The sequence below is a fragment of the Cygnus atratus genome, chromosome 2, assembly GCF_013377495.2.
Source record: "Cygnus atratus isolate AKBS03 ecotype Queensland, Australia chromosome 2, CAtr_DNAZoo_HiC_assembly, whole genome shotgun sequence".
In the NCBI taxonomy this organism is placed as follows: Eukaryota; Metazoa; Chordata; class Aves; order Anseriformes; family Anatidae; genus Cygnus; species Cygnus atratus.
In genome coordinates, this window is record NC_066363.1 from 140,233,283 (window position 1) to 140,250,784 (window position 17,502).

General features: G+C 37.6%; 1 protein-coding gene across 1 annotated transcript in view; it reads right to left on the reverse strand.

Annotated features, from left to right (window-relative positions):
- The window catches only part of LRP12 (LDL receptor related protein 12), a 52,860-nt gene that overhangs the window by 20,411 nt on the left and 14,947 nt on the right, over positions 1-17,502 (reverse strand). The window contains exon 2 of the mRNA XM_035546345.2: positions 3,722-3,778. Within this exon, the coding sequence (XP_035402238.1) occupies positions 3,722-3,778 (57 nt within the window). The remainder of the gene's footprint in view (positions 1-3,721; positions 3,779-17,502) is intronic.

A 17,502-nucleotide genomic window follows, 5' to 3' on the forward strand; every position in this document is an offset into this window, starting at 1 on the left:
GCAGCCTTGAGTATTTAAAAATTACTGAAAAACAGACCAGCTTTTAAAGCATTTAAAATACATAAGAAAACAACAATATGAACATATATATATGATACGTATATAACATATATATATATGATATTTATATAACATATATATATATATATGTTATGTATATATACGAGTTATATCATACATATAACAATATGAGTCAGGAAAAAAGATGAAATTCTAACCAAGACAGAAGCACAAAACAAACAGAGAAGGCCCAGAGGATGTACAGCAATTTAAGCCCAGGATATTTTCAAATCTCCCCATGCTGGTGGCTACAAGGCTTTGGGTGAGACTGACTCCCTTCTGTACAACACGTTTCTACATGGGTGTTGTCTCTGCCTACGTTCCTCTCAATTCCCCCAACACCACTGCATTCTTTGGTATAACTCTGCTACTCCAGCTCCTACCTGTTTTAAGTTCTTTCCTTTGCCAACCTTTATTTTATTAACAAAATATTTGTGATTTTGTTTGTTACTTTTCCTACCTCTGTTCAGTAGGTTGCAATAATTTACTTCAGACTGAAGACGCTTCACAAACTAGAGTGCAAAATAATGGTCAAGAACACTGCTGAGAGGATAAGCTCTACACATGGTTTTCTGGTGTATGTGGATTTTCTTGTAGACTTTTTTTAAAAACATGTTTTTACAAAAGGTTTCCTTATTCCCTTCTTCCTGAAACGTGTTCACCACCCCAGCTTACAGAACATACCTATAAACCACCTACGGGATGTTGATTGGTAAATAAAAGAGAGCCAATGAAAACTTTACGCTACAGAACTCAAATTTCAAGTTATAACAAGAAAATAATTAAGAAAGTTATCCAAAAATTCTGTAGCAAGAGAGGTAAAGTACCTGTAGCAACAGTGAACAACATGTCAAAGAAAAAAGTCACTTCAGAAAAGCAGGGAGAGGGAGATTAGGGATTTATCTTCACAGTAATGCCAGGAGATTAGTTGAAAAGATAAAAGAATTAGCTTTCAATGTGAACCACAAGATGATAAGGCATGCATTATATTGGACATGGTAAGGACATGAATGCAGCTGGATAAGTGATCTGAAGGTGTTTAAAACAGCTTAGAGTAAAAAGAGAATAATGTTATGATAAAGTCTAAACCATGAATAGGGAGGATAATTATTGCATTTGTAACTCTCAGGAGCCACTGAAAGTCTTATTTGGAGAACTACAGGGGAAGCAGGCATAGGAATCCTTGCCTCCAGGTCACACTGAAAAACCTCTAATTTAAAATGCCCTTTGCTCCGCAATACAGGGACACAATAGATAAAAAGGAATCATTACGAATTTATTTTATTACTGTCGTGAACAAATTTTTTCTCCAGTACAGAAAGTCTTTCAAACGGAGGTGGGGGAATATAATTTTGCACTTGTGAAAATTATGGTGCCACATACCACAAAGACAGACCTGAAAATATTTCTCAAATTTTCAGATTTTAAAGGCATTAACACTTGTTCAGTAGTGACAGCTTATACACAAGAGACAACATTCCATTACTGCTGTTGGTAGAAAAAGTGTGCTCATATATTAAGAGGTTTACCTGCAACTTGGCAGATATAATATACAGCAGAAGCATAAATACCAAAGACCACAGAAGTCTCTGCTATTAAAACATAATTTAGTGAGGTAGGTCACGTAGCTTTACAGCAGCAGCACAACAGGAAATCTACCATCAAGACGATCATTTCATTTAAAATTCCTTCCCAGCAGCAACTGTCCAAGAAAATCTCCTGCCTGGTTTCAAAACCAAGTTATAGTTGGAATTAGAAAGATCAAAGGCCAGCTGTCTTTGGTTCTATTTTACAGAAACTCTTTGTTTAAAATTGTTTTGCTAAATGTAAAGCTGCCCAGGTATGCTTGATGAAAAATAAAATCTCCAAGTCCAAACACATTTGGGAAACCCAAACTGTTTCAAAGGAATCCAACAATCATGCAAGTACAGCCTCACCTTTTATACCTGGACTACGCACTTACATTTTAAGATGTATATACATGTGACCTTAAGGGAAATACCACTGTGTCTGCCTGCATGCTTTCTTCATACGTTCACTAACAGAATTCCCCAGCTATCTCAAAATTCTCCAGTGAAATTTTTTTCACTTTACTCTTAAAATTTCTATCTTAACATATTATATATATATATATCCCTAGCCACAAAGCTGTTTTTTAAAAACACAGTACTGTCCAAACTATTTTTTTTTAATATATGTTTATTTTAAATGGAAGCCCTCGCTGGAGCTTTCTTCCAAGGATCTAAAGGTCTCTCTAGCAGCTGTTGTTATCTTGCATAGAAAGCACGTTGTGTTCTCCTCTTCTTGGCACAGCCTGTTTGTGCCTGCTGGCCAAAGGACTGAAAGCAGAGTCAAAAATTCCATTCACCTCTTGCCCAGCAGATGCTTTTCTGCCTGTATTGTGACTAGTGACAGGTCTGTTGCAGTAAATCAAAGTGTGAAACGTTGTTAAAACCTATGCAGCTTTCAGTATATCTCATACAATCAATTTCAGCAACAATTGTTCCAAGAGCAGCAAGTACCCCTGCTGTTATTTGTGTGCCATAAACATGCTATATGTGATTCTTGGTGCATTATTAGTGTTGAAAAACAACATCCTTGATGGTGCAGCACAAGAATGGATAGCAAAGATCCTCTATAATTAGCCTCTTAGTGTTTGTGTAGCAAGCAATGGAAGGGGAAAGAAGGTTGTACGCTCTAACAGAGACCATCCACTGAGTTATAATCTAAAAATTTAACCGTGTACACAAAAACCAACAGCAAGATATGCAACGTGTTGTCATAAAATGAGTTTGCATTCTGACTTATTTTAGGAGAAGGGTGTCAAAATCACTTTGATTTACAAAGATTAGTGGCAGCTTCCCTATGCAAAGAATCAGGCTTATACTCTTCTACCCATTGAAGGAAGGTGGTCATCTCCTTAGTTGCACATATTCTGAATATCTGCATCACTTAAGTGTAAAACACGACCAACTGGTCAGCTGACACCGGGGAACAAAGAATATACACTGGTATCATCTAATGCTTTAACTGACATACAGTCACATCACTAATACAGGTCCCAGTTGTAGCTGCTGCCCAGAAGAGGCCCAAAACTGACTTACAGGAAAAGAATGAAGCACCCTTTGAGCAACGTTTGCTGCTATTATGCCCTGTACTCTCCCGGTATCTCATCAGTTTCTCAGTTTCATGAGTTCTAAATTCTTTTTTTCTTCTATTAAAGAAAATGTGCAGTCAAGTGTACAGCAGTTTCAGTTACTGCTTCAATCTAATCAGGTGAAACGCATGACTCCTGGATTTATATTATTTGATAGTAGCAGTGTCCAAAATTACATTTCAATAAATTTCATTTCACAAAAACTTTACTGTGGAAAGAAAATATCAATTCAACTTAAACCAACTTTTCTCTTAGTTCAATGTTTGTATGGAAAAATAATTAAGCAGTCCACTTAGAAAGGCATAATCTGTTCATGAGCATGCAGGTATCAATTTTATCTTATGAGAATTTTTCCATGTTCCAGTTGCTTCATTCCTTATTACATGCTGCAAAAGGCAGTAATAATTTTTATAGCCAAATATCTCTTCATAAGATACCAGGTGGCTTTCAATATTTACTATTTAAGTCATGCATGAAATTTAAACATTACAAAAAATGACTTACCCGTTGACACTCCTGAAATATGCACATTTTCAGAATGTTCTGCAAGAGCACCATTTCCTAAAATTAAACATAATGAATAAGCTAATTTCCAAGATAAAATTTGTAAAAATTCTTCAGATACCCTTTTACAGAACAGAAAGAACAAAACTGAAGTTATTTTAATTAATATTAAACATTACAGGGCCTAGGTTCATTTTATGGTAAAAGTTAAGAGGAAAAAATGGAGGAAAAAGTTATTATACAACAAAAATAAAAACAAGCATCATTAACGTATTAGGAACAATTACACATACTAGAAAGTTAAGAAAGGAAAGAAATTATAGGAGCAGAGTTTTGAGAAACTTCAGACATTTTAAATGGCAGATTTTGTGCTATTTTTCCACCATTTTCAAGAAAGGTTTATTCCAATGCACCTTCCCCACCTCTTCCTGGAGAGAAGTAAATGCTATGCAAATAAAGACAGCCATAGGAAGACATGCATCCAATTCATACTGCCTGCGGCCCATACCCTTTCACAGAAAGATGTTTCAGATACAGCCAAGAACTAACTACGTCAGTGTTCCTTAAAACTAAGTGTACTTGCAAAGGTGACCAACAGCAAAACCCATGTGCTCATCAGGAGTTAAAGACAACATTTGTTCCTCCAAATCCCACGCTACTTCACCCTTCTGCAAAGAATCTGCTAAAGCACATACTTTTGCTGACAGGTGGTAGCCAGATTACACGATGTGACAGATCAAGTTGTATTTGTGCATCTTTTTTTCCCCTCTCAACAGCTCTCATTCTCCTCTTTTATTCTGCATCTTTTCTTTTAACCTTTTTTTTTTTTTTTTTTAATCTTCCAGGTATTTCAGGAGAAGAGCAGCTTTCATACATAGGCTGTTTTGAACACAGCCTGTGAATCTAAAATTTTAAATACATCAACGAAGCAACTTTTAACACCATGCCACAGTCTCAAAGTTTTGTTCTATTGTAGATGTTTTATGTCTATTGTAGATGTTTTATGTCATACTTGTTTTCAAACATGTGAAATCAGCTGTTCTACCAGCAATGAAATGTATGTGTGGTAACTTGGGGGTAAACAAGAACCATAAACACACGAAGCCCTCTTACACCAAGCTTAAAGACTGTTACAGTTGACTTCGAACATACGGATCTATGTAAGCATCTCAAAGCTCCTCACCTGCAGTTGTTACAAATAAAATGCTCCTGAAATTACTCCTGGGGTTGACAGCAAACACACAAAGACAATTTTTCACTTCCCAAAGACACAACACAATTAGAAGACTGATGATCAAACTTTGTAGAAAAATACCAAGTCTCCTTTTTCTTCTTTTACAACCTAAAATCCTTGTGCTCTTCAAAGTGATTTTCTTCCTTTTCCCTGTATTTTTACATACTAATTTCACTACAGATATTTACATACCAAGTTTTTTTTTGTCTCAATTAAAAAAAGTCAACATTGTAAAATTCCCCTCTAAGTTCCAAAGGAAGAAGTACTTTAGAACAAAAAAAACCCTTTAAATACTGTATTAGCGAGCAACTATTTTCCAATAAAATTTTTTTCAAAACTAAAATATACCTACAAGTTTTAGAAAGCTATTCTCCAAATACTTTCTCCCTTTCGTATATAAATTAACGTGCCAAGAAATGTTTCTCACTCTGACTTCATGTCTTCAGTAACACTTAGCTCTAAACTTACAAAATAAACATCATCTTTGGTATAAAGTAATTTTACTTGTAACTGATTCCACGGAAGCATACTTCTTATCATTTTTTTCCTATTATTTCAATTAACATAAGAGAAATATTGCCCTTATCTCAAGACGTTTAGTTTTAAGTTAAAAACCTCTTATATTTCAAATTACAGCAATTATTTACCAGTTCTGTATTTTCAAAAAGGACTTACTGTCCTGGTTTCAGGTAGGACAGAGTTAATTTTCCTCCTAGTAGCTGGCAGGGTGTTATGTTTTGGATTAGGATGAGAAGAGCGCTGATAACATGCTGATGTTTTAATTGTTGTAGAGCAGTGCTTACACCAAGCCAAGGACTTTTCAGCTTCTCGCTCTGTCCTGCTAGCGAGCAGGCTGGGGGTGCAGCAGGAGCTGGGAGGGGACAGACCCAGGACAGCTGACCCAAACTGGCCAAAGGGGTATTCCATACCATCTGACGTCATGCTGAACAATATATAGGGGTGGCTAGCCGGGGTGGGGGGCCGGCTGCTCGGGGATAGGCTGGGCATCGGTCAACGGGTGGTGAGCGATTGCATTGTGCATCACTTATTTCGTACACATTATTACTATTAATACTATTATTATTATTATTATTATTATTTCTCCTGTCTTAATAAACTGTCGTTATCTCAACTCACAGGCTTCACTTTCCCGTTTCTCTCCCCCATCCCGGAGAGGGAGGGGGGAGGGTGAGCGAACGGCTGTGTGGTGTTTGGCTGCCAGCCGGGCTAAACCACAACACTTACTAATACATACAAAATGGATATACAAAAGATCCTGAGAAAAACAAACTATACATCAGTAATAACCAGAAGCATATTACAATGGGAACTCATACCCAAATCCCGTACACAATCACTTAGAATTGGAAGAATAAGAAAAACAACTTATGTCAATATGCAAAATGGAGTACTTCGGTATTTTCCTTCAAAATATTCTTTATGATAAAAGAGTAACTTGACAGTGATGTCATATTTATTTTCAAGCTAGCTTCAGTGAGTAGTCAGAAGCAATAATGTGTGATGATAAATTCAACTCCGATCCAAGCACTGTAATACTAAAAGTTCTTTTCTCGTTCCCAATAACCTTTCATTAAATGAAAGATGAACCTTAGAAACTTCCCGAAGTATTACTTCCTTCCTCTTTTATTGGAAACTGTCACTGACATACTGTGTGGAGATGCCCTTACTAACTGCTGGCACCTCTGTAACATTTTTAGGCAACGACCCTTCTAAGACCTCAACAATTATGTCCCAGTTCCATATAGACCGAGGGCACTAGAATATCGATATATCAGATAATAGAGCAGTAATTTTCATTAAGATATGGTAACATAATTATCTTTGAAAATCCTTTTAATCTATTTAACACATCAGAGTTTGAGTATATAAAAGTCTTCTTAGGTCACCAATAAACTTCCACGTTTCTTGATGTTTTAAAGAAATATTCAGTCCCTCTTCACTCCCATTTGAACCTGAAGATTGAAATTGAAGCAGCTGCCATTAACGAAACTTGATAAAAGTTTGTCCACACCAGCTACAAGAGCTGGTGGAAGATGCGCAACAGGCTCAGTGCTGGAAGAAAGACACAAAGAAGCTCAGGCACTAATTCAGCCTGCCTGCAAGAAATCAAGTTGCTTTCCAAAATCTGACATTTTTCATCACTTTTTTGGTTGTTGTTGATTCCTTAAAAAAAAAATCACTTGTGTAATCAGGACTATATAGTGGTTTTTTTGTTTTATTTTTTTTTAATACATATGACAAATGGACAAGAGCTTTTTAATGTCATTGCAGTGCTGTTAAACAAATGCAAGAGAAATTTAGTCCTGCACATTAAGATATGGGCAGCAACCACATTTAAGTTAAAAAAATCAAATTAACAAGGCTCAAGATTAAACAGAAGCACCCCGTATGGTTTTTTTTATTTTCCTTTGTGTGCTTGTTTTTAAATCAAAATAGAATCTTTGTAGGGTATAAGATGTGCTAAACGACAAGTAAGAGGCTGAACAAACGCGCAGAAAGCACTTCCAAGGGCTTTTTAGACAAGTGCACACGTGCCTGTTGTTATCACTCCTGATGATAGCTCTAAAGATCCCTTGACTGCAATCAAAAATCAGCCAGTTAGTTATTAAATGAGTTAGACTGTTTACAGGGTATGTTTACAGAACAGAAAAGCTTCCTATTCCAGAGGTACCTTTCTGTCTCAACTAACTTTGAAAATCCCTTATGTGTCCAAAGTATGGTTATGGCCTAAGTATGGACCAACTACTGATTCTCATGGACTCCTCCTGAAAATCCTATTTCATTTTCAAAGCACAAAACCCCATCCCTTTGCCCTCAGTTTCTCTCTATCCCACTCAAATGCTCTGAGCTGAGATGCTGCCCTGTCTTCCCAGCAGACAGAAACAGACAACAAGTAGCTCCAACAACATGTGAATTAATTCCTTCTGATTTCTCTCACAGTTCACTGGCCACAGCAGCAGGCAAGACAACACTAGGTTTACCTGCACGTTTTTCAGCACTTGGAGCATCTCCCCCCTATTGGTCCATATGAAACCATGCTACATGCATCCTCTCTACCACCCACACCCCCAAAAAATCAACCCAATACCCTTACAACGTCACTTCCTAAAAAACTGGTCAAAGAACCACGACCCCTTTACTCTGATATGGAGGTCTGGAGAGGAAAGCAAAACTAGATGGAAGATAACAGCCAGCCTTGGAAGGTATTTGATTCATTAATATCATGTGAATTTCATCAGAGGCAGGAAAGTAAATATAGGCTGGAGGGTGGGGCTGGGAACTTATCTGACCAAACTGCAGAGGACAACAAAGGGGAAAAACTTTGAAAAAAGCAGTGCTTTAACACCTGAAAAGCGTGCTATGGTTGGAAAAAAAAAATAGCTACAGGGTTCCATCTATTTGATAGCCACACAGTAGATGTGATGCTCAGATTACAGGGAGCCTATACATAATGCAGCAGCCTTCATTTTGCAAGGTCAGACCCCTATGAGCCTCCTGCCTGATGGCATGCTTGCTACATCTCTCTCAAAACGGAAATATCAGGCTCAAATGGTTGACTGCAGATAATTTCACAGCATAAAACGAAGCCTGCAGTACTGAAATGAACTTCCCAAAGTTTTACTCAAATGCCTCCAGTTTTCAAGGAGAGCCGAACAGCCCCAGCCCCCAGTAACAACGTCCCTCTTAGTCAAAACTTTCAGATTAAACAAGACAAGCTTCTGCATTTTAGATATATGAACTCATAGGCTTCAGACACAGAGTATCAAGTTTGTTTACTTTTTTTTTTTTACCAAGTTACTGCCCTATTTGAGATAGCAAATAACCATTCTTAATTTAAAACCTTGTCTTAATTTGACTAAAACTACTAATATGAATGCACACTTAACTGATGAGTGTTATAGAAGTGCACCCTAAAAAATCTGCTGCATGTGAATTTGTCCACCGTGGTTGTAAAATTTAATTCTAAAAACTCAGTTTGGAACAGGAACATGTATCTTGGGACTGAATTAAATCCCAACTGTGTTCTAGAGAAAAATTAACTTCACTGTTGAAAAATGGAAAAAAAATCCAGTGGAAACAACCACACTGGAGTTACCTTTGCTGTTTCTGTTAAACCAAGTAGTTGTCCACAAAAAAATCATGCAATCATACCTGCCTTGACACTAAATTCTACTATGTCAAGATTAAGCCACTTCCATTTGCTTTTACAGCCCACTTACAACCCCTACAACTAGAATTGTATAAAATGAGGAACTGCTGTAACCACATGGCTATGAAGAGAGAGCTTTTTCTAAACCACCTGAAGTTAAAGCACCATGTGGTGCATAATGAGTCCTACACAAGCAGGCTGGACCGAGTTATTTCTCTTGCAGTACAATTATCAGGGACAACAACATATCATATCCACTTCCTGTAGGTCAGGTGCTTCCAAATACCTTTCATTATGGTACGTGTTCAACTTAGACAATACACGATCGAACTTCCTTTCTTCATCCTACTTCCAAAATTGCTGTCCCGTCCTGTATCTTAGAAAGCATACACTTGGCTTGTTTATGCTGACTCTCCAGATTAAGTTACCTTGCACCAACCTTCACCAAATTTTACATCTAACTGGCAAAGCATGGACAATGCCAACAAAATATGAAACTTACAATACACTTCCATAAACAAATTGTTGGTGCCTTACATACCACCCCACTAAAAAGCCCTGTAGCAAGGGTCCCGTAACTCCCTGGTCCAAAAATGGTGATATCCTTCCAGATCTAGTTATGGGAGCTGGAAACAGCCACGATATCTCTGTAGTATTCCAGCATGCTTCTTCAGAGTGTGAGCACTTTCTGCAAGCACCCTGTGTGCTAATCACAGGCAGCTGCCATCCTACTTCCTGCCAGTACCTAAGCAGGGTTTTGCAGAACTGAGTTCCGGCAGAAAATGCTGACAGCAGGCTGAACAAGAGCAGTACTGCTCTGCTGAGCCTGCAGGAGAGCGGTGCAAAGGCTACCTGCCCGGCCTCACACAACCACGAGCACAGCTATGGTTAAGTGGGATGAAGTGAAGATGTTGTGTCTCACAGCAGAGCCTGGGGGAGACCAGCAGAAAAGCCAGTACTACTTCCCTCCTTCAGATAAAACATTTGTTCAGTATGTCACCAAACCCACTACATTCATTTTTATATATCCATATGTCACATGCAGTTAATAAACAGAAGAAATTAGGTAGGATCCTCCTCAGCCTTTTGGCTCACCTTTTACAATCCCTTACCTAGTGAGCACTCTGCGCTTATTATTTCTTAAACTACTGTACATTTAGAATTAATGCACGAGGTGCAGAGATTTAATCCCATAACAACAGCAAAGAGCTCCATATCCACAGGTATACGGCCGTACTGCTGTCAAACTCTCCTATGATTCTGGAGGAGTAGCACACACTGAACTGAGATTATGCAATTGAGAAAACATTTTCTGTAATCTAAAATGAATGTGAGGATATAAAAGGGACTCAAGATGTTATATTTCACCCTTTAAAATCTATAATTGTCTCAGAATATTCTGATATCTCGTTCTTTTTCTTCTGTCTGTGCAAAACATGTTCTCTTACCACTGTAAAACTGTGTGAGAGCAATTCCGAATTTGTCGGCCGAAGACGACAGGAGCAGAGCTACATTTGAAACTTCAGCATCATAAGGAACTGAAGGCTGAGCAAATAGAGAGAGGAAAAAAGTACAGTCTAAGCACTCGAAACTTACCCTCCCAGAACAGTTCATGAAATAAACAGTATTATTGCTACAGGGAATGCTTCAAATTAAGGTGCGGCTGAGCTCAGAGTACACAGTCCACTGAGGACCGGCAGCATTCGTTATGTCCCTACGTTCATAACAAGACGAAGCAGCAGTGTCATTCCCACATTCCTACAGAAACCAGTCACCGCCTGTACAGGTGACACCACTGCACTATTTCCTGCCTTCTGATGACCATGTTTGCAACCACAGCATCCTTCTCATTAGAGGTGGAATGAAGATGCTGGTGCACCGATATGTATTTGGATTAACTACTCAAGGTCAGATTAGTGATCCCCAGTCACTTCCTATCCCCGTGTCTTTGTTACTGCTCTTTACATAGTGCTTTGCATCTTTGAAGTTTTTGTCATGTACCCAGCTGCAGCTTACTTCCTTGAAAAAAGGGCATTTCTGCACAAGTTTATATATTTAATGACAAAAGCAACTAAAAAAGCATCATGAGAAATGACAAGACCTACTTTTAGGCATTAACCGATTAATAATCTCCAGTTTATCTGAATAATTTTTGCAAGAGTTATTTATTATTTTTTTAATGAACAGTTTGGTGTTAATTAGTCATGTGCAGTTCTTTAACATACTTCCTTAGGGTTAAGTACTGGATTCATAGGAATTTCAGCTGGTCGTTTGTAAAATACCATTAAACGGTGCAGTAAGATGTTAATTAGCCTTCCAGGTAAGGGAAGGATTAAATAACCTTTTGTTTTAATATGAAATTACACATGTAATGTGACAGAAGCATTAAGACAAAGCCTTAGTGCTGCACGGACATCAGCTGAAATCTTCTACTAAAAGCAAGCTGAGCAGGGTGACAAGATTTATTCCGTATGCCTGTAACAGAAGAACATCTGCTACAAAGAAGATACAGTAAATATATCTAAAATTTCAAACAGTGTAAGTGAATGTTCTTCTGAAATGAGAAAGTGTTGTATACTCCGATACTCCAATAGCATAATTAATTTCTTTAATTAAGGAAAGAATAAAAACGACTAGCAGATGAAACTATATTGAAATAGTGGCTTATTTAAATGTATTTATGACACAAAAGCACAAAATAAGCACATAAAAATTTCACTGTAAAAACAAAAGATAAAGCACAGCAATTGTTTACAATAATGCTGCTATTTTATGATGTACCATTTTTATTTTAGGCTACGATGCTGCTTATTTAGAAAACTAAGACAAGAACTGGATAATCAATTCTGCAATGGAGCTGTTGTATGTAGGATTTCGATTTTATTTTTTACTTTTTACAGCATCTAGTATCTGTATTCCTTTTAGAGAACACTAACCTGGAAGACACACTGCTACTGGTTATGGGTCCCTGGGCCACACTTTCCAAAGAAAGCCCTACAGAAATGTGTACGATGTGTACATCAAATCTTCAGTATAGCTTGTTTTGCTCCACAAATCTGGTCCTGTGAGGCCATAAGGACTTGTGAATGCAGTCACCCTTCAAAGTACCCAGCCTCAGCTCTGTCAGTGAGGCTCCATCTCAAAGCCATGATCTTCAGACTGTCCATGGTCTTTCAGTATGAACAACACAAGTTCTTTTTTGGACTCATTAAACAAGCATACGCTCTTGACGAATATTACACCAACTATAAATGCTGTCGCAAGTCACAAAAAGTATTTACAGAATTCCATATAAACCATAATGAGATGTAGAGACCTGTAATCCTTTACCACTATTGCCCTTTTACACCAGTTGTTGCCAGCCAGATGATGCTGGAGCATCCAAATACAGCCCCCAGCACCACCGGGCTACAACAAGGAAACATTTGGAAGATGCTGCAGTCTACAAAGAGAGCTCACGCACTCCTACTCTAAAGGTAAGGCCTCTCTGCCACTTTCTGCTCTTCTTTCTTTCTTCCATTGGAAGCCACAGCTCTCTGCTGCTGCCAACGATACAAAGCAAGCAGCAGTTCTGCACTTGGCTGTTTTAATGCAGCACAAGCCTAATCTCTGGGTGTACCAGCAAGAGAGAGACTTGCGCAAGAGGCAGAACAGGAAACACTTTTGAAAGAGATCTTTGCACACCAAATTACCAAGATAACCTGAGGTTCCTTTATACTAGGCCCCAAAAGAGAAGCTAGAGTAGTAACTATAGCAACTCCAATTTAATGCTGCAGGTGGAAAAAAATTTGGTACTTTTTACATAATATTATGTACAAAAGCACCTGTGAATTCCACAATACATTTTTTTAATTGAGCACACACAATTAAAAACACACCACTTTAAGTCAAGTTGTTTTAGTTATTAACTTAGGAGGACATTTGTATTAAAGCTTCAGCAAAAAAACCCCACAAAACTCATCAGCTCTAGTTAGAAAAGGTAGGGATAGAAGAGAGGCTGATTTTTTTATTTTTATTTAATTCTCATTCAAAAATGCCACAAACTATTTATAGTGGGTTCTAATATACTTGGCAGCAAGTAGTGGAAATTAGAAATCTAGCAGAGACACTGGCTCAGTTTCAGCAAGATTCCTGATTTTAAGCACATAAGTAGTTCTATTCACGTCAAACCCCATACTTCTGCTCAGCCAGGTACGAAGTCAGATACTTGACTGACACCACAGCGTGCGAGTTTTACTTGCCCTCGGGTGGTAATCTAGGGCAGCAGTTTGGATTAGCCAAATGGAGAGTTGGAAAAAATACGGAATTCTAAAAACAATTAAACACTTCAAACAGTGAATTTACAGCTAAATCTGAAGTAATTAAAAAAAAAAGGTAAGGAAATCAGAAGAGAAGGGAGTAAAACAAACTAGGGGGAAAAAAAGAGACCATACTGCCTACCCATCCTTAACTAAATTATCTCCTTGATAAGGTTTTAGAACAGGCTTCAGCACCTACTCTTAACTGATTAGGCCCTATTATGAATGCAAATTAGCAATTTACCCTCTTATTCAAAAACATGCCACTGTCTTATTACTTACAAACCTTGAAAAAGCCAGAGTCTCTCTGTTATTTTAAAAAGCTATGCTTAAAAATAATAAAGCTCAATTATTTTAACAAAGGGCTGTTCAGAGCCTTTGTACATGTTCAATTGCAGCAACTATTCTTTCCTTCTGAAATCCCATTTCAGAAACTAAAAGTATTTCTCATTTGAGAAGTGCTAGACTAGGGGAAAAATTTGATGTGTGGGCTGCATAGTGCTTATACAGTAGGGGGAAAAAGCATTTCAGATTTGATTCATACTCTCCACATGCTTCATACTTTTATCTACTACAGTTTCTTTATATTGTTGCAGCAGTAAAATACCTGGTTTTGCTTTTGCTCCATGCAGGTTTAGATTGTTTTTGCTTCTTAATTCCTTGCAACAATAGGAACTCATGGTAGTAGGCAACTGTCTATACATACAGCTGGCATATTATATATAAAAATAAATCTAAAAACCATCTACAGTCAACCAGAAGATTTCAGAGCTCTGTCAGACATTAGATGTTAAAAGCAGAGCTTCGGGTCATATATTCTTAAGATATAATACAGCTGGATACCCTGTCCTCTTTCAATGTCTTGATTCTGTTCTGTCTTGAAAAAGTACTAACAGAAGAAATGAAATCATTATTCATAAACTAATACAGCAACCATCATAAATCTAATGTAAGCTTGCAGAAATGAAAACATTATCTGCCATTACCCCAAGAATCCCTACCAGGAACCCTCAAAACATCTAAGCTTCTGGTTACAGATGACAGCATGACTCAGATTTACAACCGATTTTTTCCAAAAAAGACTTAAGTAGTGTAGGAGTACTTTCTACTGGGGGAAGGAGGGGGGCGAAGAGAATCACGAGGATTATTAAAGAAAAGGAAAACACTACTTCACTGCTTTTTCTTTATTAGGGGCCTACATCACATGTGACCAATAGCTCAAAACAAAAGAGAAAAAGGAAAATACTGGAAACTAGTCATGTTCACTAAAAACAAACAAAAAAAAAACAATTAATGGCCTCAAAATCCAGAAAGCATTAAACTTGTTGGTTTCATACAATAAAGCCAATTGAAATAATTATTTTTAAGCCTTTACACAACAGATGGGCTAAGATATTACAATTCAGGCAGAAATCAAGGAGGAAATTTCATACATTTGGCAGGCACAAAAGCAGAGGATTGATAAACCTAACTTCTGAATTAGCTGGGTTCCTAGTGAACGAACTTCAGCCTGAGCAAACATGGGAATGCCAGAGTTAAAGAGCAGATTCCCACTCAGATTCAACTCTGCCTTCAGGAAGTTAACAACACTAAATACAAATCAGAAAAACAACCCACCTGCATTCACCATAGTGACATAACTGAACTGAATGCAAGCTCTTTATTGGAAAGGACAGTGAAACAACATTGTATTCACATGCACAAACATCCAATATAAAAATCATAGAAGTACAGCAGTTCATTGTGTCTATGAAAAACACTCATTTGAAAGATAAAACTGTTTTCTTCCCCTCCTGCTACTTATTACTAGAAATAAACCTTTGACTTGGACAACCTTTTGTACTCCTTCGTGTTTGATTTTCTTTCTGATAGAATTAAAAAGCACTGCAAAGTTCCCAAGATTGTTTTTTTTAATTTACAAAAAAAGTTCACAGAAACCACAGACCTTGCAAATACTTGTGCAGACTTGTTTATGTAAAGTCTGCCAGTCTTTAGACCCCTAGCACCTATTCAGACTGAAACTGAGCTTGCACAAAATGTCACGCAGTCTGCCCAGCTATCTTCCAATACACAGGACAGAACCTCTGTCCCTTATTAATGTTTCACTGAAGCTATTGGAGTGTAGAAGTAACCCTGCATAGCTGTTCACATGAACTGCAAGAACTTGGTAAAAAGCACAGGCAAAGCAGGGAAAAACCCCACAGAGAACACACTTCTTGCCTGTGCCTCCAACCCCTGTAGAACAAGGCTTTTTGTTAATTTTGTGCAAACACCCACATGCAAAATTCATGCCATTATATATTATGAACAATTTGATCTGCTCTAGTTATAGCAGATAGAAATGGAGATGTCACTGAGTTTCGAGGGAACTACAACACGTAGACATTTCTATTCTCACTAATAAAAAGACATTCAATCCATGTAGTTGCTTCTCTACAGTTGTCAGCTTTGAAATCTCAATCACTATGACAGAAAAGGCTATTAATTAGTTACAATAACTTTCTAGACTTGCCTAAACTATGCTGTTTATTAAATATCCTCAGGAGTTAGGAAGAGCTGAATTTGCTGCAGGTTGCCAGTCATAACATGCTGCATTCCTCAAAACGCACCGTGATTTGCTTCTATTCAAAAAGAAGACAGACATTAGTTAGATTGTTTAGTTAGACAGATTGCCTACAATACGTGAAATTTGTTTTCTTATTATCTTTAATAGCCAAGGCACATTCTTGGTACAAACACATGCGCACACACTTGCATGAGTATGTGCAACACCCATAGAAGAAATCTGTATGTGGCAGCCTTGCTACTTTTTCATTCTTTTTGTTGAAAGCACATTAGTTTCATAAAAACAAATAATAGGGGAAATATCCAGTAAAATTTATAATCCAGCAAAACTTATTTTCTCTCCAATGTTTTAAGCAAGACCCACGTATACTTCTACTAAAAATCTGTTACAGCACAAGTCATTGATCCTAAAATAGTAAATTTGAGGAGCTCAATGAATATTTTCAAAAGACTAGAATTAGCCTACATGCATTTATCTACTTAAAGAATAATAGAGAACAGGTATAAAACTTCAAGACTCAAACCTGTATTTATTTCCCTCTCTTTGGAATGGGGATTTTTTTTCCTTTCCTTCCATGTTATCTGCTGTTAAAATTGTGATTCTTGTCCTGCAAGAAAGATGCTCGTGTTGTACTTTGCACGTTACGAGACAAACTTTTAACACTTCTGACTTCAGACACTGTGTGTCTGAAATGACACCTGCAAAAATGAATTTGCAAAAAGTTTAGATTCTCCCCTACTTAGCTCATAGTATCTGTAAAACACAATGATATACTATTTTTTTTCCTAAAAGCACAAGTAAGCATTTATCATCATTATAGCTTTATTGTGTCAGGAGCAAGACGCACGCAAAAAGCAACTATTGCTCCATAGAGCTCACTGCTTTGTGAGAACGGTGTATGTTACACATTACCAGCTAAAGGAACAAACAGTAAGAGAGAACAATATATAAACCGATTGGAAACCCCAGCCCACGAGGTGCCAAAATATAATCAGACAGCGGTGCTTTATAGGAACCACAGCACTGGCCAGAAGGTTTGAGGAAAGCAAATACAACAGCTTTGTTCACCCCATGTAGACATCTACCCAGGTGGTGGGAAGCACAAAAGGAAAAATGGACAAACCTGAGCAGTGTTAATAAGTGAGAAAGCTATCAGTAAAGACCAACAGGACAGTAAAACCAAGTGAAGCAGAACTTTAAGAGCTACTCGGTGCTTAGATTCCTCATTCTCCCTCGCCTTCCCTCTTTCTCCCAAATAACCCAAGTCAAAGTTCAAACTTCTGCACACCATATGTAAAGGTCTGCCCCTTGGAAACTCTGGGAAGCATTTAGGAAAGCCTGAACTATTTTGTGTTGGAGGTAGCTATAGAGACAGGAGGGGGTGTTATGTGAAAACAGTTGTAAAATAGTAGTTGCAATATAAAGAGATGGTTAACACTGCCACCTCTATATGCTATGAAAAGAAATGCATGTGACAGCCAGAGTATTTCTTTTCTCATCGGAAAGAACTGC